This window comes from Arvicola amphibius, chromosome 3 (genome assembly GCF_903992535.2).
Source record: "Arvicola amphibius chromosome 3, mArvAmp1.2, whole genome shotgun sequence".
Lineage (NCBI taxonomy): Eukaryota > Metazoa > Chordata > Mammalia > Rodentia > Cricetidae > Arvicola > Arvicola amphibius.
Genome location: NC_052049.1, coordinates 133,772,831 through 133,790,580, shown reverse-complemented (window position 1 = coordinate 133,790,580; position 17,750 = coordinate 133,772,831). Strand labels below are relative to the sequence as shown.

At 48.2% G+C, this 17,750-nt stretch overlaps 1 protein-coding gene across 1 annotated transcript; it reads right to left on the bottom strand.

Moving 5' to 3' along the window:
* Window positions 1-2,237: 2,237 nt before the first annotated feature.
* LOC119810107 (cartilage intermediate layer protein) lies at window positions 2,238-17,263 on the bottom strand. Its single transcript, XM_038323438.1, is given in 28 exon segments — window positions 2,238-2,447; window positions 2,449-2,616; window positions 2,618-2,676; window positions 2,679-2,763; window positions 2,766-2,843; window positions 2,845-3,044; window positions 3,047-3,095; window positions 3,097-3,365; window positions 3,368-3,499; window positions 3,502-3,580; window positions 3,583-3,813; window positions 3,815-3,862; window positions 3,864-3,917; window positions 3,919-4,149; window positions 4,151-4,177; window positions 4,179-4,367; window positions 4,369-4,442; window positions 4,445-4,514; window positions 4,517-4,579; window positions 4,582-4,874; window positions 7,966-8,117; window positions 8,938-8,972; window positions 8,974-9,053; window positions 10,082-10,396; window positions 11,325-11,504; window positions 13,855-14,124; window positions 14,754-14,846; window positions 17,121-17,263. Coding segments are annotated over 28 exon segments (3,738 nt in total). The 5' UTR covers window positions 17,182-17,263; the 3' UTR covers window positions 2,238-2,294.
* Window positions 17,264-17,750: the final 487 nt, after the last annotated feature.

Below are 17,750 nucleotides of genomic sequence, written 5' to 3'. Positions count from 1 at the left end.
ATATTTAAGTCTTGCTTAGGAGCCCAGAAACAGGCTCACCAATCAGGAATCTCTGCTTTCTCTGAAAATGGAAACTATTGAGCTAAGAGAACAAGTGTGACTATGCTGGAGTACCCAGCCCTGGAACTTGGGGACACTGGGCCTTGACACCATCTTGGCCCTGTTTTCCAATGCCCAAAGGACAGCATGGCAGCCTCAGACTCAAAGCCCAGAATGTGCATTTATGGACATCTGCCCTGGCTCTGCTGGGCTTTCTAGCAAGAATAAAGCAAATATAAAGGGAATGGGGGGGGGGGGCAGGACTGGGAATGTAGCTCAGTTTGTAGAGGACTTGCCCAATATGCATGAAGTCCTGGGTTTTGAATCCAAGCACTGCATACAACTACGGTACAGTGATGTAAGTCCCTAATTCCAGTACCTTGGGAGATGAAGGCAGAGAAATTACATACCAGGAGTTTAGGTCATCCTAAGCTTTATAGTAAAGTTTGAGACCAGACTTCACTACAAGAAACACTGTCTCAGGCTGAAGAGATGACTCAAAGGTTAAGAGAATTGACTGTTCTTCCAGTGGTCATGATTTTCAATTCCTAGCAACCACATGGTGACTCACAATCATCTATAATGAGATCTGGTGCCCTCTCCTGGTATGCAGGCAGACACTGTTTTTTAACATTTTTTTTTTTTAAGTATACAGTGTTCTGCCTGCATGTGTGCCTGCAGGCCAGAAGGGTGCACCAGATCTCACTAAAGATTGGTTGTGAGCCACCATGTGGTTGCTAGGAATTGAAATCATGACCACTAGAGCCATCTCTATTCACAATAAAAAATCTTGGTGGGAGAGAAGGAGGAGTTAGAGAGATGGCTCTGAGGTTAAGAGCTGGAAGAGATGGCTCCAGAGGTCTGGAGACTGTGGGAACTAGGAGATTTTCTTCCCAGATGTTGGTAGAGAAAACTGATTTTGGAGATTGGAGAGATGGCCCAGCAATAAAGAGTGCTTATTGCCCTTGCAGAAGACCCTGGTTCATTCTCACAGAACCTTACATCAGGTGGGCTTTTAATAAACCACCTCCAGCCAGGCAGTGGTGGCAGACACCCTTAATCCCAGCATTTAAGAGGCAGAGGCAGGTGGATCTCTGAGGTCAAGGACAGCTTGTTCTACACAGTCAGTTCCAGGACAGCCAAGACTATAGAGAAACCCTGTCTCAAAACAGAACAAAACAAAAACCCCCAAAGACAGGTGATTGTGGTATACACCTTTAATTCCAACACTCGGGAGGCAGAGGCAGGCGGTCTCAGTGAGTTTGAGGATCTCTGAGAGTTTGAGGCCAGCCTGGTCTACAAAGCAAGTTCCAGAATAGCTAGGACTGTTTCACAGAGAACCCTGCCTCCAAAACCAAAACCAAAACCCAAACAAACAAAAAAACTCCACCTCTAATTCCAGTTCCCGGGGATCTGATGCCGTCTGGTCTAATTGGGCACCCCACATGCATGTGGTGAAAATAAGCTCACACAGGTACACACACATACACATAAATTAAAAAATAATCTTCAATCACTTACAGTTGCATGTACACCAGAGGGTCCAATTTGCCAAAGAAATGTTAAGGGACTGGAGAGATGGCTCAATGGTTAAGAGCACAGGCTGCTCTTCCAGAGAACCCTGAATCAATTTCCAGCACCACATGGCAGCTCACACCTGTCTGTAATTCCAGTTCCGGGGCTTCTGATACCCTTTCATAAACATATATGGCAAGCAAAACACCAATGAACATTAAATAAAAATAAATTATATATAAAATAAATGATCTTAAAAAGAAATAAATATTAATTGCATTTCAAGTAAAATATTGTTTATTTCCTTATTTAACCACCATTTATATGTACAAACTGTGACAAAGGCTTTGCTTACATTTTGTAGAACATGCTGGGCAGTTGTGGCTCACTCCTTTATCCCAGCCCTCAGGAGGCAGAGGCAGGTGGATCTTGGTGAGTTCAAGGCCAGTCTGGTCTACAGAGTGAGTTCCAGGACAGCCAAGGCTACACAGAGAAACCCTGTCTTGAAAACCAAAAACAAAACAAAAACAAAAAAACAAGAAAAGGGAAAGACAGAAAGAAAATCATTTTGGTGGAACATGCTCATTTGCTTCTCAGTATTAGATAATCATTAGTGTAGGAGGTTGACAAAAACATACAAAAGAAGCGTTTGTTTGCAGTCATAGCTAAAATGAACGGCCCAAGCTGCAGAAGTCTACCAAGTCCTTTTGTTTCTTTTTAAAAAGGAATCTTTATTTTGTTCATTTTGGGGGCATGTGCCAGCCAGTATCACAAGATAAGGACAATAAGTAAAGGCACACAGAAGCAAGCTGCACCAAAACAAATCTGTTTAAATTAACAAGTGACAATCTGTGCAACTGTCTCACAACCGTTGTCACGTGAGGCGGACAGAGAGAAACTATGAAGAACCCCAACACTTAGTTGCTCAGAGGTTTGCTGACCAACCCCAGAATATCTCAGGGGGGCCAATTCTCCACGCCGGCGCAGGCCACCCCTGCTTGCCCGCTGTTGCCTCATGGACGGCACTCTTCCTGGGCCGTGCCCGCAGCTGGGGACCTAGCTGGGGCCTGGCCGGGCGCTTTGGAGGTTACTGGAAGGCACTCTGGCGGCCTACCTGCCTCTTGCACAGTTAAAGGTCAGGGCAACTCCCACATTGCTCTTCATGATTCTGGAGGAGCCGTCGGAAGTACCATCCAAAGCACCGGCCAAGTTGCAATCTCCTTAGCTGTACGAGGGTCCTGATCCGTGACAGTGTAGATACCGTAATTGTGGCCCAGAGGGTCCAGGGGTTGCCAGCATGGTGTACTCACTGGTGTCATTGTTTGACTGCTAGGGGGAAGGTGGTTGACCAGGTTACTCATGCAGCATAGAGTTAACACTGGCTCGATGGCAGCTGCCCTGGGGGATGACCTTCACTAATGTGCGGTCTACGCGGTCTTGGTCATAGAGCATTCCACTGCACTTGAACTCCAGGCAGGCAGATGAGACATTGGCTGGTCTCTGTCCCGAGTACTCTTCACATCTCGGATCCCATAGAGCTTTTCCTACAGTCTGCCGGTGCGTGCCCCCCATGTTACGGGATCGTACATTCACCTCTAGGGGCCCCACGATCTTTACCTTGATGTAGCAGGCCCTGAACTCCATTGGCTTGGGCCACCATGCCAGGTAGTCTTCAGTCCAGCTCATGGGGTCATCTTCATTGAAAGGAACTGTGTTGTAATCATAGCGATCCCCCTCAATCTGATAGAACCGGAAGTGGGGCGCACTGGGCGGCGCCTCTTCACATGCCCGAAGGTTCTCAAAAGCGTAGATGGGCCATTGCTCTCTTCAGATGAGTTAGGCCTTGGCTTGGCCATACTGATTTGGAAAGCCGTCTTTTTAACACGTGGATCCTCATGTCTGTCCGACGGTTATTTAAGTTTGTTGAGGTAGGGCTGAGGGACACGATGGCATTTGGGTTGAATTTAGGAGAAGACTCTACAGCCTCTAGTTCTTCTCCAGAAAGGCTTGCCAAGACATAGACGGAGAGTAAGCGTCAGGGGAATGGTCATCGCAGAAGGCAGGCAGGCAGGCTCCGTTGGGGCCGGTGATGACACTGTCAAATCGGCCCCAGGCCCTGGGGTTAGAGGAGAAGCCAGTTTTGGGCTCCAGGTTGATCACCGAGACTACAACCCCCTGGATTTGCTCACTAGGCAAGAACCTCTCACTCCGGTAAGTCCTCACCTTGATGAAGCACCTTCGGCTTTCAGGGACATCCAGGGTTAAAGAGCCTTCTCTCACGGATCTCCATGTTGCCCACTAGAAAGGTTCCTCTCTTCCCTCTTGTTCCTCCTTTGGCTTTCAAATTTGAAATCACCTTCCTCTTTCCCACAGTCCTGTGTCTGGGTTGAGCGACCAGAGTGTTCATAGCTGACACATGCTCTGGGCATCTTTCACCTGGTTCGAGTCAGGTGGGCCTTCCACCTTGCCAGCATTCAGTGACTCAGAAGTGGCCCTCATCCCTGAAGTCACCGAGAACATACCGTATGTTCGAAGGGGCAAGGTTGTCTCCTTCATCGTGATGAAGTTCAGGTCACTCTGGGCAGCTGTGGCCGTTGGATATATTCCGAGGGTCCAGGAAGGTTCACGCTGGCCCTCACCTTTCCTGTGAAGGGCTCCCCATTATGCCTATAGAAACTTTTGGATGGAATCTCAAGTTCAGCCAAGGGTCTTCACCAACCCACCTCTCCCAGGGGGATGATATTGGTTTCCATGGCTTCCAATGTGATGGGCTCTTTTCTGCCCGCAAGCATCTTGATCTCATGGAACACGGCCACTCCCCTTTCTGTTGAAGGGCAGCACTTTGGTAGTGTTGACAAACTTCTGTAGCCTGTCCACAAATGTGAGACCAGTCTCTCTGTATCCTGGGGGATGTGGAGGGGTGAACGTTTGCCCTTGTAGCCAGTCATGCTCAACACGGTTATTCCCCCATGTACACATGGCCAAAGCGCATGGGCTCCCCATTGTCAGCAGCACTGACTCGGCCCCCCTAATGATGCTCCGTGTCTCTGTACATCGCTGGCAGCTGCACTCCATGGCCACTTGGTGGGCAGCGTTGTACCCACTGCACTGGATCTCCCTCTCCTCTGTTCTGGAGATGCACACAGCAGTTCTCCATGGCAATCCCGGCACCGGATTCCCATTGTCTTGCTGCCCTGCACCGGTCTTGATTGGGCAGCGGCCTACATCATAGTAGAAGGAGTTGTGGCATCTGGAAGCAGTATGGGGCAGCCGGATAAGGTAGCTCTCAGGGGTTGGGTTGCAAGGACTCTCATCATGTGCTAAAGAAGAAGAAATGGTATGGAATTAAAGTATTATCTGACACAGAGTACCTCCGCTTAGTGTGTTCTCTCTCTTTCCCTTCCTCTCTCTCCTCTCTCAATTTTGTTTTGGTTTTGTTGAGATGGGGTCTCACAGAGCCCAAGCTGGGCTCAAACTTGTGCTGTAGCCTAGGATGATCTTAAATTCATGATCCTCCTGCCTCTACCACCCAGGATTACCAAGTATGTGCCTCTGAGCCATCTGGTATGTGTGTGTGTGTTCGCAAGTGTGTGCTCCAAGCCCGCTTGACATGCATGGCGTGTTTTGTGTTGTGAGTGTTGTGCCTCTAAGATAGCTTGGTGTGTGTGGTGTGTGTGTGTGTGTGTGTGGTGGGGAATGAACCCTGTGCCTGTGTATTGCTATGAAATTGCTCTATCACTGAGCCACATCCTTTCCTTTCTAGTTTTCAAAGGACTTATGTATCTGCAACTCTGACTCTCACAGAAACTTTCTTGTGGGTATGGGGCTGCTACTACTGACTCTGTTTTATTATTTTGTTTATTTATTTAGTTATTATTTTTGAGACAGGGATTCTCTGTAGCTTTGGTCCTGTCCTGGAACAGCTCTTGTAGACCAGGCTGGTCTCAAACTCACAAAGATCTGCCTGCCTCTGCTCCCAAGTGCTGGGAATCTGACCCTGTTTTATACTAGCACGGGGAACAATAGTTACTGAGGTCAGTAGAACAGCAGTTCTCAATGGAGGGACTTGAAAATGTGTGAAGGTGTTTTGAGATTATCAGTGAAAATGGAGGTGTTGGGGGCATATGAGAGAAAGGAGCTATTCGTGACCCGTGGTCTTGCAGTGTCTGGCAACTCTCTACATCCTCAGTCATTTTCACACATCCCAGGAAACATTTGTGTAGGTAGAAACCCTGTTTTTGTTTTTTTATTTTGTATACATCTGTGTTTGCCTGTGTGTATCTATGCCTACAGAGGCCAAAAGACTATCCATGGAGGCCAGAATGATGGCATCGAATCCCTGGAAATGGAGTTACAAATGGTTTTAAGTTATCATGTAGTAATAGATCTGGGTCCTGTGGAGAATAGCCAGTGCTTTTAACCACTGATCCATCTCTGTAGCCCAGAAACCCTGTTTTAACTGGTTATGATTGATACTCACACTTATAATCCTAGTACTTGGGAGGTGAGACAGAAGGATCATAAATTCAAGGCCATTTTTTTGGCCATATAATGGGTTGAGACCAGCCTGGGCTATTATTAAACCTTGTCTCAAAAAAACAAATAACCAAACAAACAAGCCTTGTTTAAAGTAATGAGAGTCTGGTGTTTTCCCCATGCGGCTGTCATACACTGGCGTCTCAAGACTCCAGAACCACATGACTCAATCTAAGACTCCACTTCCATTAGCTCTGGACCAGTGTCCAAAACTGTTTGTCAGTTGAGCAAAACACGTCTTTGTAACAGTAGCATTCAAGGACTGAACCACTGGGACGCCACCTCTGTACCCATCAACCAATCGGTCACATTCATGGTCGCTCTTAAGTAAACATAAAGATAAACTCTTGATTATCTTTCTAGTTATTGTGCTTTTAGCTACAAACATAGTTCTATTTCACATTAACACTGTTTTTCTCTTTAGTTCCCTTTATGTTAACTCTTAAAGCAACATACACATATCTTAGGAAAGAAACGTGCAGTTGTTATCTGGAACTGATTAATGAAGAATCATGAAAGGAACACTGTGCTGACAGGGTGTGTAGCCATGACGGTTGACACACTTCATGCCTCCTCCGCTAAGGCCCTTTGCCATGTCTGATCTGAGGTCTGCTGCTCAACTTTCTTAGGGTCTGTGAAATAGTCCATAATTCTTTCAATGAATTTTCATTTCCTCTGCTTTGTCTTGTTTTGTTTAGGCCGATTCCTAAGATCTCCTCTCCCCCCTTACTTTCCAAGGACAGGCTTCATAGACCTCGGGCCTGAAGTCTTTCCCCTCCAGTTTTCTTCTAGAAGCCCAGCCTTAATCAGGTCACCCTTTCGTATAACGCATTCTCAGCTCCCTGCTTCTGTAGCCCTGCAATCGGTAACACTTCTCCCTCCACACACACTGCCCCTCATGATCCTCGAAGATCAGGACTTCACAACCTTCACTGCAAAGCGGGGTGAAGTAAGAAGCTTTGAAGTCAGCATGCCCGGGTCATATCTCAGACAAAAAGCAGACTCTTGGGCGTCATTGCGGAATATCAGTTTGGGGGCTTTATTTTTGGGGGGAGGGCTGGCTTTTTTGAGATGGGGGTCTCCTATAGTCAAAGCTAGCCTTGAACCCACTGTGTAAGAGAAGATGACCTTAGACTCCTGATCCTCCCTCTGCCTCCCAAATGCTGGGAATGTATGCATATGCTACTATGCACCCCGGAAAGTGTCTAATTCTATCTATTAGGGCCTGGGTTTCTATTGTAGCTACATTTTTTTTAAAATGAATTTCAGGGGCAAGTTGACATAATCTCATGTAGCCAACGCTATCTCAGATTCACTATATAGCTTGCCGCTGACCCTAACCTTCTGTCTCCCTGCTTTCATCTTCTTGGGTTTTTGTAGTCCTGGGCACCAAACCAAGGGCTTCATTCATGCTAGACAAGTACTCTACTGAGTGACATCCCCAGGTCCTGCATGTTTTTGTCTTGATTGAACTTTTTTTACATTTCTACACACACACACACACACACACGCACACAGACACACACACACAGACACACACACACAGACACACACAGACACACACAGTCACACACACAGACACACACAGTCACACACACAGACACATACACACAGACAGTCACACACAGAGAGACACACACAGACACACACAGGCACACACAGACACACACACAGACAAACACACACAGACACACACACACACACACCTCAAATGATGGTTCTGTGACAGTAAGACGTAGCTCTGCACTGAATCCCAGACGGCCTGGCACTGTGCACATCATTGCAAACCCCAAGCTTTTCCTGTCTAGTGATGTTGACTGGAGTGCTCAGCCAGCCTGTTGCAGACCCAGGACCTTGCGACCCACACGGGCTTACCGATTACCATCAGCTGGGCGACCTTGGACTTCACAGCTCCAGCATCACTCTGTGCCTTACAGAAATACTCCCCTGCCTGGTCCTGCTGCAGGTTCCTCAGCACCAGCTTGCTTTCGTGCTTGTAGAGAGAGGGATCCAGCAATGTATTGTTGGTGGTACCTGTAAGGATGCAGAGGTGGAGCCCCAGTAGGTCATGGAGGGAAGGTACACCTGAAGATGTGCCAGGAAGTAGCGAACTGGAGATGGTTCACTTTCCCTTGGCCTGCCCAAGAGCACCTGATTGGCTTGGGAGTTGAGAAACTGCTTTGAGCCCCAGTCCCACCTCTTAATTGATGGGGAATCTTTAGACAACTCCTCTCATCTCTCTGGAGTACAGCTTTCCTGCTCTCCAGCTGACCCCCACCCCCAGCAGTTGACATCCTGTACACAGCTAGTGCTGTAAGTGCTCATTGGAGGATAAAGAACTCACTCCCAGAACTGGGGATTCTGACCTTGCTAGGGGAAGCAAGACCAAGGAATCTGCTGATTGGTCTAAGAACATGCGTGTTAGTACCTAAGGTCAAGAGACATTTTGGAGCTGGGATGGTGGCACATGCCTTTAATCTTAGCACTTGGGAGGCAGAGGTAGGCGAATCTCTAAATTTGAGCCTGCTTGATCTACAGAGCGAGTTCCAGGAGAACCAAGGCTACAGAGTGAACCCCTATCTCAGAGAGACTGACAGAGAGACAGAGAGAGAGAGAGAGAGAGAGAGAGAGAGAGAGAGAGATATTTTGGGAGAATGAGCTGAACTTTGAGGCATAAGAGGACTGGCTGGTTGTCTGGCAGCCTCCACCCTGCAGGCCCCAGTTGTAAATGCCATCATTCAGATTCTGCATCAGTCGTCCATGTTCTGTCAGCCATGGCTACTGTTAGAGACACAAGGCAAGCAAGCTCTGATTTCTAGGAGAGCTGGGTAGGGCAGCCAGCAGAATACCCACCAGAGGTACTTGTCGGGACTGGGTTTTCCCTGTCGCCTTGCAACACAAGGACACACTCTCCCCGGCCCTCCGTGCTTTCGTCTCAGGGTTCATGACAATGTATGGAGTCTCTGGGAAAGAAGATGAGAAATGGTGTCTGGGTTTCTTATTTTTTTTTTTTAATTTTTTTGGGTTTTATTTATTTTCTTTTATTTTTGGTTTTTCAAGACAGGGTTTTCTCTGTAGCTTTGGAGCCTGTCCTGGAACTAGCTCTTGTAGACCAGGCTGGCCTCGAACTCACAGAGATCCGCCTGCCTCTGCCTCCCGAGTGCTGGATATAAAGGCATGTGCCACCGCCGCCCGGCTTGGTTTATTTTTTTATATTTAAAAATTTCCATCTCCTCCCCTCTTCCTCCCCCTTCCCTCCCCCTCCCCTCCACCCATACCCCCTCCCTCCCTCTGGGTTTCTTATTTTTTTTTACAGACTCTAGAGAGCCCTGCTTCCCCAGGGTCTCCCTGATATTGAAAGTGTATGGCTTTATTCTATCCCCTGCCCGTCTCCAGTGCTCCCCTAACACCCAAAGGAACTGATCCCCAGAGGATTCCCCTCCGGCACCCTCTCCATCTGGGGCCTGCTCCCACGAACTTCTCTGGTAGCATCTGGATGGGACAATATAGAATTCAGTGGCCCCACCCCACTCATGAATTATTCATGATCTTCTGCCTCCCAGCAGAACCTTTTTTTTTTCTTTATTTTTTAATTATTCTACACCATTTCTGAGTTTCCCAAGCTTCTCTCTGACCTGCAAACCTTTGTGGTAATTGACTATTTTAAACAAAGTGGTCAGAGACATCCTCATGCCTCGGGGTGCTGGACCTACCAAAATCTAGGAGAACACTCTGCACCTAGTCACACAACAAGTGCAAAAGCTCTGAGGCAGGGATGGGTCTGTATTTGGGAAGCAGACAAAGAAACCATTGTGGCTTTAAGACACTGATTTTGCATAGCAAGAATTTAAAAAGAAGAAAGATTAGAGAAAGCGGAGGAAAGATTAGGAAAGCCTGTGGGTCATAGTAAAGATTTTGGGTTTTACACTGTGTGAGCCAGGAAAGGAGCTTTCGACCTTGCAACCCCTCCTGCCACAGGGCCCTTGGTCACCTGCCCTCACGAACTCTGCATTGATGGTGGCTGACTTCAGGCCAGTCTTGGGCATCGTGAGCACAATTGGAGCAAACTTGGTCTTGGTGATTTTCAGGATGCTCTTGCCATCGGGACACAAGCCAGGAACTTGAAACCTCCCTCTGCTGTCTGTCCGGGTCAACATCTTTGGTGCCTTGGTCAACAGGTAGACAGTGGCCCCTGGAGCTGGGGCACCTCCGGGGAGGGAGATGGCCCCATAAAGCATGAAGTCCTGGCACATGCAGGCGTCGCAGTCAGCATTCACCTGGCCCATGGGACAGGTCAGGTCACAGGCTGTGGGACAAGGAGCCAATCAGCAGGGCTTTATGGATTCTGGTCCATCTTCACCCCATCCCAGCCTGAGTGCTCACACATATTTTCTTTCCTCCTTCAGCCTTTCTTAACCCTTCTAGCTCTGCCTGGATGACTAATTCCTATTTGCCCTCAGATTTAGTCCGTGAAACAACGTCCTCTTCTTCCTTCCTTCCTTCCTTCCTTCCTTCCTTCCTTCCTTTCTTCCTCCCTTCCTTCCCTTCCTCCCTCCCTCCCTCCCTCCCTCCCTCCCTCCCTCCCTCCCTCCCTTCCTCTCTTCCTTCCTTCCTTTTCTTTCTTTTTTTCTTTCTTTCTTTCTTCCTTTCTTCCTTTCTTCCTTCCTTCCTTCCTTTCTTCCTTCCTTCATTTTTTTGTGTGTAGGGTTAAAGACAGGGTTCCTCTATATAGTCCTGGCTGTCCTTGTAGACCAGGTTGGTCTTGACCTCAGACATCCATCTGCCTCTGCCTCCCAAGTGCTGGGATTAAAGGCATGCATCACCACTGCCCAGTTATTTCTTCTTTCTTTTTTTTTTTAAATTTATTTCTTTTAATTTTATGTGCATTGGTATTTTGCCTACATGAATAGCTGTGGGAGGGTGTCAGATCTTGGAGTTACAGACAATTGTGAGCTGCCACGTGGTTGCTGGGAACTGAATCGGGATCCTCTGGAAGAGCAGCCAGTGCTCTTCACCACTGAGACATCTCTCCAGCCCTCCCTCCCCCAAGTGATTTCTTAAGCTGTGATCATTGACAATGCCCTGTGTTCATAGCTGTCCTGTACGTCTCCCATCAGAGCAGTTGACATGCTCAGTTAGTGGTAGACTCAATCCCACACTGACCCTCTAGCCCGTCCTTCAGGCTGTTTCAGCTTCACCAACACGAGGGCCAGTGCCCAGAGTGGGGCAGGTACCTGTGCAGGCCGGACTCACACAAAGCTGGCCTTCCTCGGAGGCCTCACCGCACAGAGACACTGTCTGAGCCAAGCAGGTGCGGGTACGGGTCTGGACCCCAGTGTGACCACAGGCAGCTGAGCACTTGCTCCATGGAGACCAAGGACTCCAGATGCGCTCTGAATCTCCTCGCAAGGACCCTATAACATGAGAGCAGGAGAAGTCACTCGCCATCTCCAGGGGGTTGGGTCAGAAAGTCTGACCCCAATGATGTTTCTTCTCTGCTGAGGGAGCACAGGTCCCCATTGACATCATAAATCTCACCGATATGTCGATTTATTTCAGTGAATTAATAATAATTTTGAGACACTTTCATGTAACTGAGACTGGCCCCCAATGTCTGATCTTCCTGCCTCTACCTTCTGAGTGCTGTAATTGTAAGGAGGCAGGCTTGTCCAGTTTAGGTGTTACTGGAGACGAAACCTATTGCTCCGTGGATGCTAGGCTAGCACTTGACCAACTAAGCTACATCCCAGACCTACAAGGATTTTTTATCCGAATAAGGGAAGTCAAAAGTCTTGAGAAAGTAGTGTCTCTGACTTGCACAGAGGTAACATATGGGCGAAAGGTTTTTGGGTTTTATTGGTTGGTTGGTTGGTTGGTTGGTTGGTTGGTTTTGGCCCAGCACTGTTGCCTTAGAATCTATGTTATCGGCAGGCCATCATCCTCCACTAGTGTGAAAGCAACCACATGCTCCCTGCAGACAGGCTCCCTGGGAATTCAGGGCCTGTAGTTCACAATGACCTGGATAGCCAGACTCCTGCCTCCCTCCTCACCTCTCTTCTGCGAGGCTCAGCCCTTGCTAGAGAGATGAGCTGGTCTCCCAAGACCATAAAACTGCCATAGCATCAGGGTCTGCGGCATCAGTCTGTGTCGACAGGTAGAGCCCGAGGGGCAGGGTGCCCATCCAGAGTGCAGGCCTGCAGCAGATCACTTAATATCTGTATTCTCCAGTGCATGGGCAGACTGGCATATAAAGAACACAGATTCTGCAGACATGGACACGGTTCATATCCCTGTGTAGCACTGAGCTGTGTAGCTAGAGGACTAACTGGACTGCTCAAAGCCTTGTATATCCCGTTGAGATAGCAATCCCTCAAAGGTCAGCTGTCAAGGCTGAATAATGAGGGTGGTCAGCATCTTGAACACCGACATTGTAGCCACAGTTGGCATTTAGCAAACCTAGGCTCAACTGCTTCTTTCATTAGCTCATGTAAGCTTCATCGAAGCCCTCAGGAATGGAGGGGCACACCTATAATCCCAGCACTTGGAGGCCTGAGCCCGAAGATTATAGGGGCTACTTTGAGCTATATAGTAAGTTTGAGCAGTCTAAACTATGCAGTGAGACTTTATATCAAAACTTAAAAAAAAGAAATTAAAAACTTTTAAACCCTAAAGATACACTGTTACTCTTGTTCCACATGTAAGAGGCCAGTAGCTGTAATCCCCAAACAGGAGAATCTAGGTTCAAGGCCAGCCTGGGTAATTTACAAGAGTCTCTCAAAACAAAAATACAGAAAATTTTTTAAGAGGACTAGGAATATAGATCTGTGAAAGAGGACTTAACTAGTATATGAGGGGCCCTACGCCCAATCCCTAACACTGAAAAACATGTGAGAACATAAGACTAAGAACCTCAGAATCTCGTCTAAAATACACACACAGTTGCAGCTGGGCATAGAGACACATGACTGCAATCTTAATGGAAAGAGGCAGGAAAGTCAAGAAGTTCAAGGATAGCCTGGGCTACATAATGTTTTCCAGGCCAGCTAGGGTTAAACGCTCATGTTCCCCCTCAAAAAAAAGGAGGAGGAGGAAAGAGAGCTGGGGGATATAGTTCATAGAATGCTTGCCACACATAAGGTTGTAGGTTTGAGACTCAGCCTCTAGGCGTGCTGCCACATTGCCTAGAATCCCATCACTCGGGAGGTGGTGCCAGCAGGAGGATCTGAAGTTCAAGGTAACTTGAAGCTACTTAGGAAGTTCAAGGCCAGCCTGGGCTACGTGAATACAGTTGCTCTAGACTCCTTTTCACATATTTATAATCCCAGTTACTTGGGAGAGAGGCAGGAAAATCACAAGTGTAAGACTTGCCTAGGCATCTTAGTGAAACCCTATCTCATTCCTTAAGAAATAAATAAAAGAGCAGAAGGCCGGAGATGTAGCTCAGTAGTAGAGGACTCTAACATAATGTCCTAGATCCAATCCACAGTACCCCCAAAATAAGTAATGCAGAAATAAACAACACAGTTATACATAGTAAGCTAGAGATTCAACCCCAGAAGTTAGACCCCAAGCGCCATCTTCCCTCCTGAGTCACTGGAAGTCAACCCAACAGGTTGGCTGGGACAGATCTGGGGCTCTTATCACATTAATGACACTCAGTGGCTCTTAAGAGACTGGGAGTATATGCAGGTATGTGTTATTCAGATCCTGGCCTCTCCTGTGCCAAGGCTGCTGGGAGGAAGGACTGGGGCCATTCAGACTCACCTGGTGGGCAGAGGAAGCGCACTGTATAATTGGAGCAGTTCTGGCCTGGTCTCTGTTCCCTGTTGAGGCACCAGAAGCCCTCACGGGGACTGCCATGAACCACTTGGCCAGTGCTGCCCGCAGGCATCCAGTCAGTGGTCCGGGCCTCTAGCCGCAGGGGACGGGCACACACACGCTCCCCATAGTAGAAGCGAATAGCATCCAATCGCTCATAGTCACCCTGCCCACCTGGGTGGTCGATGTTAAACCAAGTTGTCCACTCACCAGGACCTGAGAGACAGAGCCAGGTTGAGGAGGAACCATCCCTGAAGTGCAGGTGAACTCCAGCTAGCCTTTCCTGATGCATCCCTGAGAACCCTCCCTGTTTCTGTTCAATCCCCATTCCCCACCCCACCCCAAGTCCCTTATTTCACCAGCAATTCTTCAGTCCCTTCTCTGCCTCAAAATGTGGAGCCCTCCATTCCAGCCTCATCAGCCCTAGTGGACCATGCTAGGGACTTTCTTGTCCAACCTCTCTTTCTCCCACTCTGTCCCTTTTCTAACACTGTAGATGGGGTAAAGCTTTCTCCATGTGGCTTGGACCACAGCATTCTCTGGCACAAAATATCTCTTAGCAAGGCACTTAGGATATCGGTGAGACTCCTGCGCTATTTCTCTACCCTCGTCTACCCCTTTTGTCCCCACCAGCTCTAGTATGTTAGCACCCCATTTCTGGAATACATCAGGCAGCTTCCTGGCTCTGAACTTTCTTATGCTGCACTCCCCTGCCGGGAGAGAGCAGCCAAGTGTCTTGTTATAGTTTCCACAGAACCCTAACATCCTCTCCAGGCTTCAGAGACTGACCTAGCAAGCTCAGTGAGGACCCCGTCCCGACCCTCCCTGCTCCAGCGGAGACTCACTGTCCAGGGAGTCAGCCGGCTTGGCAAAGGCGTTAGAGGTCCTCTTCACAGGTCGGACTCTTCTCACTGACTGGGTAAGCATAGTCTGTCTCCCTGCATAACAGAAGAGGAAGAGAAGCCAGGGCTCCCAGGGTATGGGGATGCAAAGCTGGTCTGGAGAAGTGGGGACAACCTGAACCCTGAGCATGGCTCCAAATCCCCAGGCTGTGCCACTCACTACTGTGAAACCCCAAAGGCTTTATTTCTCAGCCTGTTTCCCATAAAACACACAGCGAGGCTGGCATGGAGGGCTTGCCCAACAAATAACAGTTCCCTTTCCAGTCTTGTTCTAGAAATGGAGGAGCAGTTAGACTTGGTGGTACGGCACCTGGGAAGTGGAGGCAGGAGGGTCAGAGGTTCAAGGATAGCCTTGGCTACATAGTAAGTTCCTGGCCTGAGCTACATGAGACCCTGTCTCAAAGTGAAAGAGAAAGAGACACTAGGTTTAGAGGTGCATGCATTTAATAATCTCAGCACTTGGGAGGCAGAGGGAAGTGGGTCTCTCAAGGCTAGAATGGCCAACAAGGCTATACAGTGAGACCCTGTCTCCCACCCCCACCCCCCCAAAAAAAGAAAAAAAATGGGAAGGGGTCAGAAGGAATGGAAGGGAGACAAGAGAGGCCAATGAGAATTAATTTTATCAAGATATACCACACATGTATGAAAATGACATAATGAAACTCATTATTATGCATATGTATATACTAATTTAAATTTTTTTAGGGCCAGAGAGCTTATTTGACAGATAAAGGCATTTGCCACTAAGCCTGACACCCTGAGTTCAATCCTAGGGAAAGAGAACAGCTCCCAAGTTATTCTCTGACCTCCCCGCACACATACACACAGCAATAATTACATAAATCATTACATAAATAAAAAATTTAAATGGGGTTATCAGATACTTCAGGCAGCTAGTAGGTTGAGACTCCTGCTAGGGAGTCTAGATCAGTCCCAGGGGAGATGGAACCTTGTTTTCCTTTCCTATAAAAAGGGAAACACTAATTTTCCCTTCATAGGGTGCTGCTGGCCCGAGGGTCCCATGAAACGAGACAGCAATATCTCTGGAGGGGGCTGCAGACTCTGTTACCTCCTAACTAACCTTGGATAGACTGTTTAAGCCACTTGAGCTGTGCTCATAGAAAGAGGACAGTAAGAGTTCATTTATAAAACCCTCAGAACAATGCCTAACATAAATCATAAGCTATGTTATGATAGATAAATGTTAGCAAGATATTCTAGCACAATGCCTGACACAGGGGTGCCAGTCCCTTTCTCTTGACACGCTGGCACTGAGAGCCACCATCCCATAAAGGACTCGGTGAACCTACTTGGCCAGGGGTCTTCATTGTTCCGACCACACCCTGAGTATGAGCAGAGGGCCCTCAGGACAGGGGCAGCCTTCTCCAGCCCTTCTCTACACACAGCTGGGTCGAGGGCTCCAGAAGCAGAAGGGGAAAGGCAAGCAGAGGCGAAAGCAATTAACTCCCAGGCAAGGAGCCAAGTCAGAATTCTCTGTGCTGCTTAATTGGGGTGATGGGAACCCTTTTAATCAACCTAATCTGATTTCCCCTCAAATGGCTGAATGTTAATCATCTTCACAAACAGCAGCTGCCAAGGTGGAAAGGGCGAGGCAGGAGGCGGGCACGCAGGGCGCACTGGCGCTGTGCAGGAGCTGCCTTTGTTCCCGCATCTGTGGTCACGAGCCTGCGGGGCATGTGAGGGGTTGTGAGCAGTTTTTGCATTAGCAGCGTGATTAGAAATGAGAAGAGGCCAGGGAGACGGGAGAGGGAGAGTTCTCCATAGGAGTGCAGACACCTCAGGCAGTCAGCCGCTCCACTGGGCATCTTCTTTCTGATCTTTGGGTCACCACCCCTGGGAGCAGAGGACAAGGAAACCAGGACAGGTTCTGGTGTGTCCATCAAACTTGGCTTCAGGGTATATAGGAAACTGGGTTTTTAGGGCCAGAAGTATTTTCACGCGACTGAAAACAGACCAACCCCAAACCTGCTTCTGAGAACTCTGTTTCCCCTGTGACTCCACTCTGCTTTGGCTGCCAGGAAGCTCAGAGCTAAATTTGGTGCACAGGGGCAGAAACTTTCCTAACTTTTTTCTTCCTCCCCATGTGTGACTATTCATCCTGGACCTCTGATTCTGTCCTGTGAATTTTCATACTAAGAACGATCTCAGAGTTGAGGTAGGAACAGAGTATAAGCTATCAAACAATCTTAAGTCTTCAGGCCAGGCAGATGTGTAATTGGGTCCCAGAAGAGAAACGACTTCACTGCGGCAGGCAGAAGCTATGGGAGCAAGCTGAGACTTAGTGCGTACCGAGCACAATGGTGAACTCCAGGACCAGGAAAGAGAGTACCCAGGTCTTGATTGCTGCCATCTTTCCCTCAGGCCACGTAGAAACGTCACAGAGAGGTGATGCTGCTTCACCAAGTTGGACCTGTGGTTCCCCAGGGCTGTTTCATAGAGCCAGTGATCTACGAAGAAGCAAAGGGAATCATAATCCACATTTCTGGGTCACTGCTTTTTTTGTTTGCTTGCTTGTTTTTGTTTTTGTTTTGTTTTGTTTGAGACATGGTCTCCTGTAGGCCAGGCTGACCTCAACTTCAGTGTGTACACAAGAATTGACCTTGAACTTCTGATTCTCCAGCCTCCATCGTCTGTACACTACCAACCAAACTCCACTCCAAGCCCGAGTCACATCTCTTACGGCTCCAGGGTGAAGATTAGATAGAATGGAGTCTCACTGAAGTGACATCTGCTTGAATAGCCACACTGAACTCTCTGGGAGATATGGAAATGTGCCAGGTCCCACAGCAGACAGGCCTTACGGGAGAACAGCGGTAAAGAAGGTCCTTGACAGTAAAAGGGGCCTGGCTTACCTCCAGCAGCTGCTGGGTAACTTACTGACCACTTTCAAGACCCAGGCTTTTGTTCTGCAACCCTTTG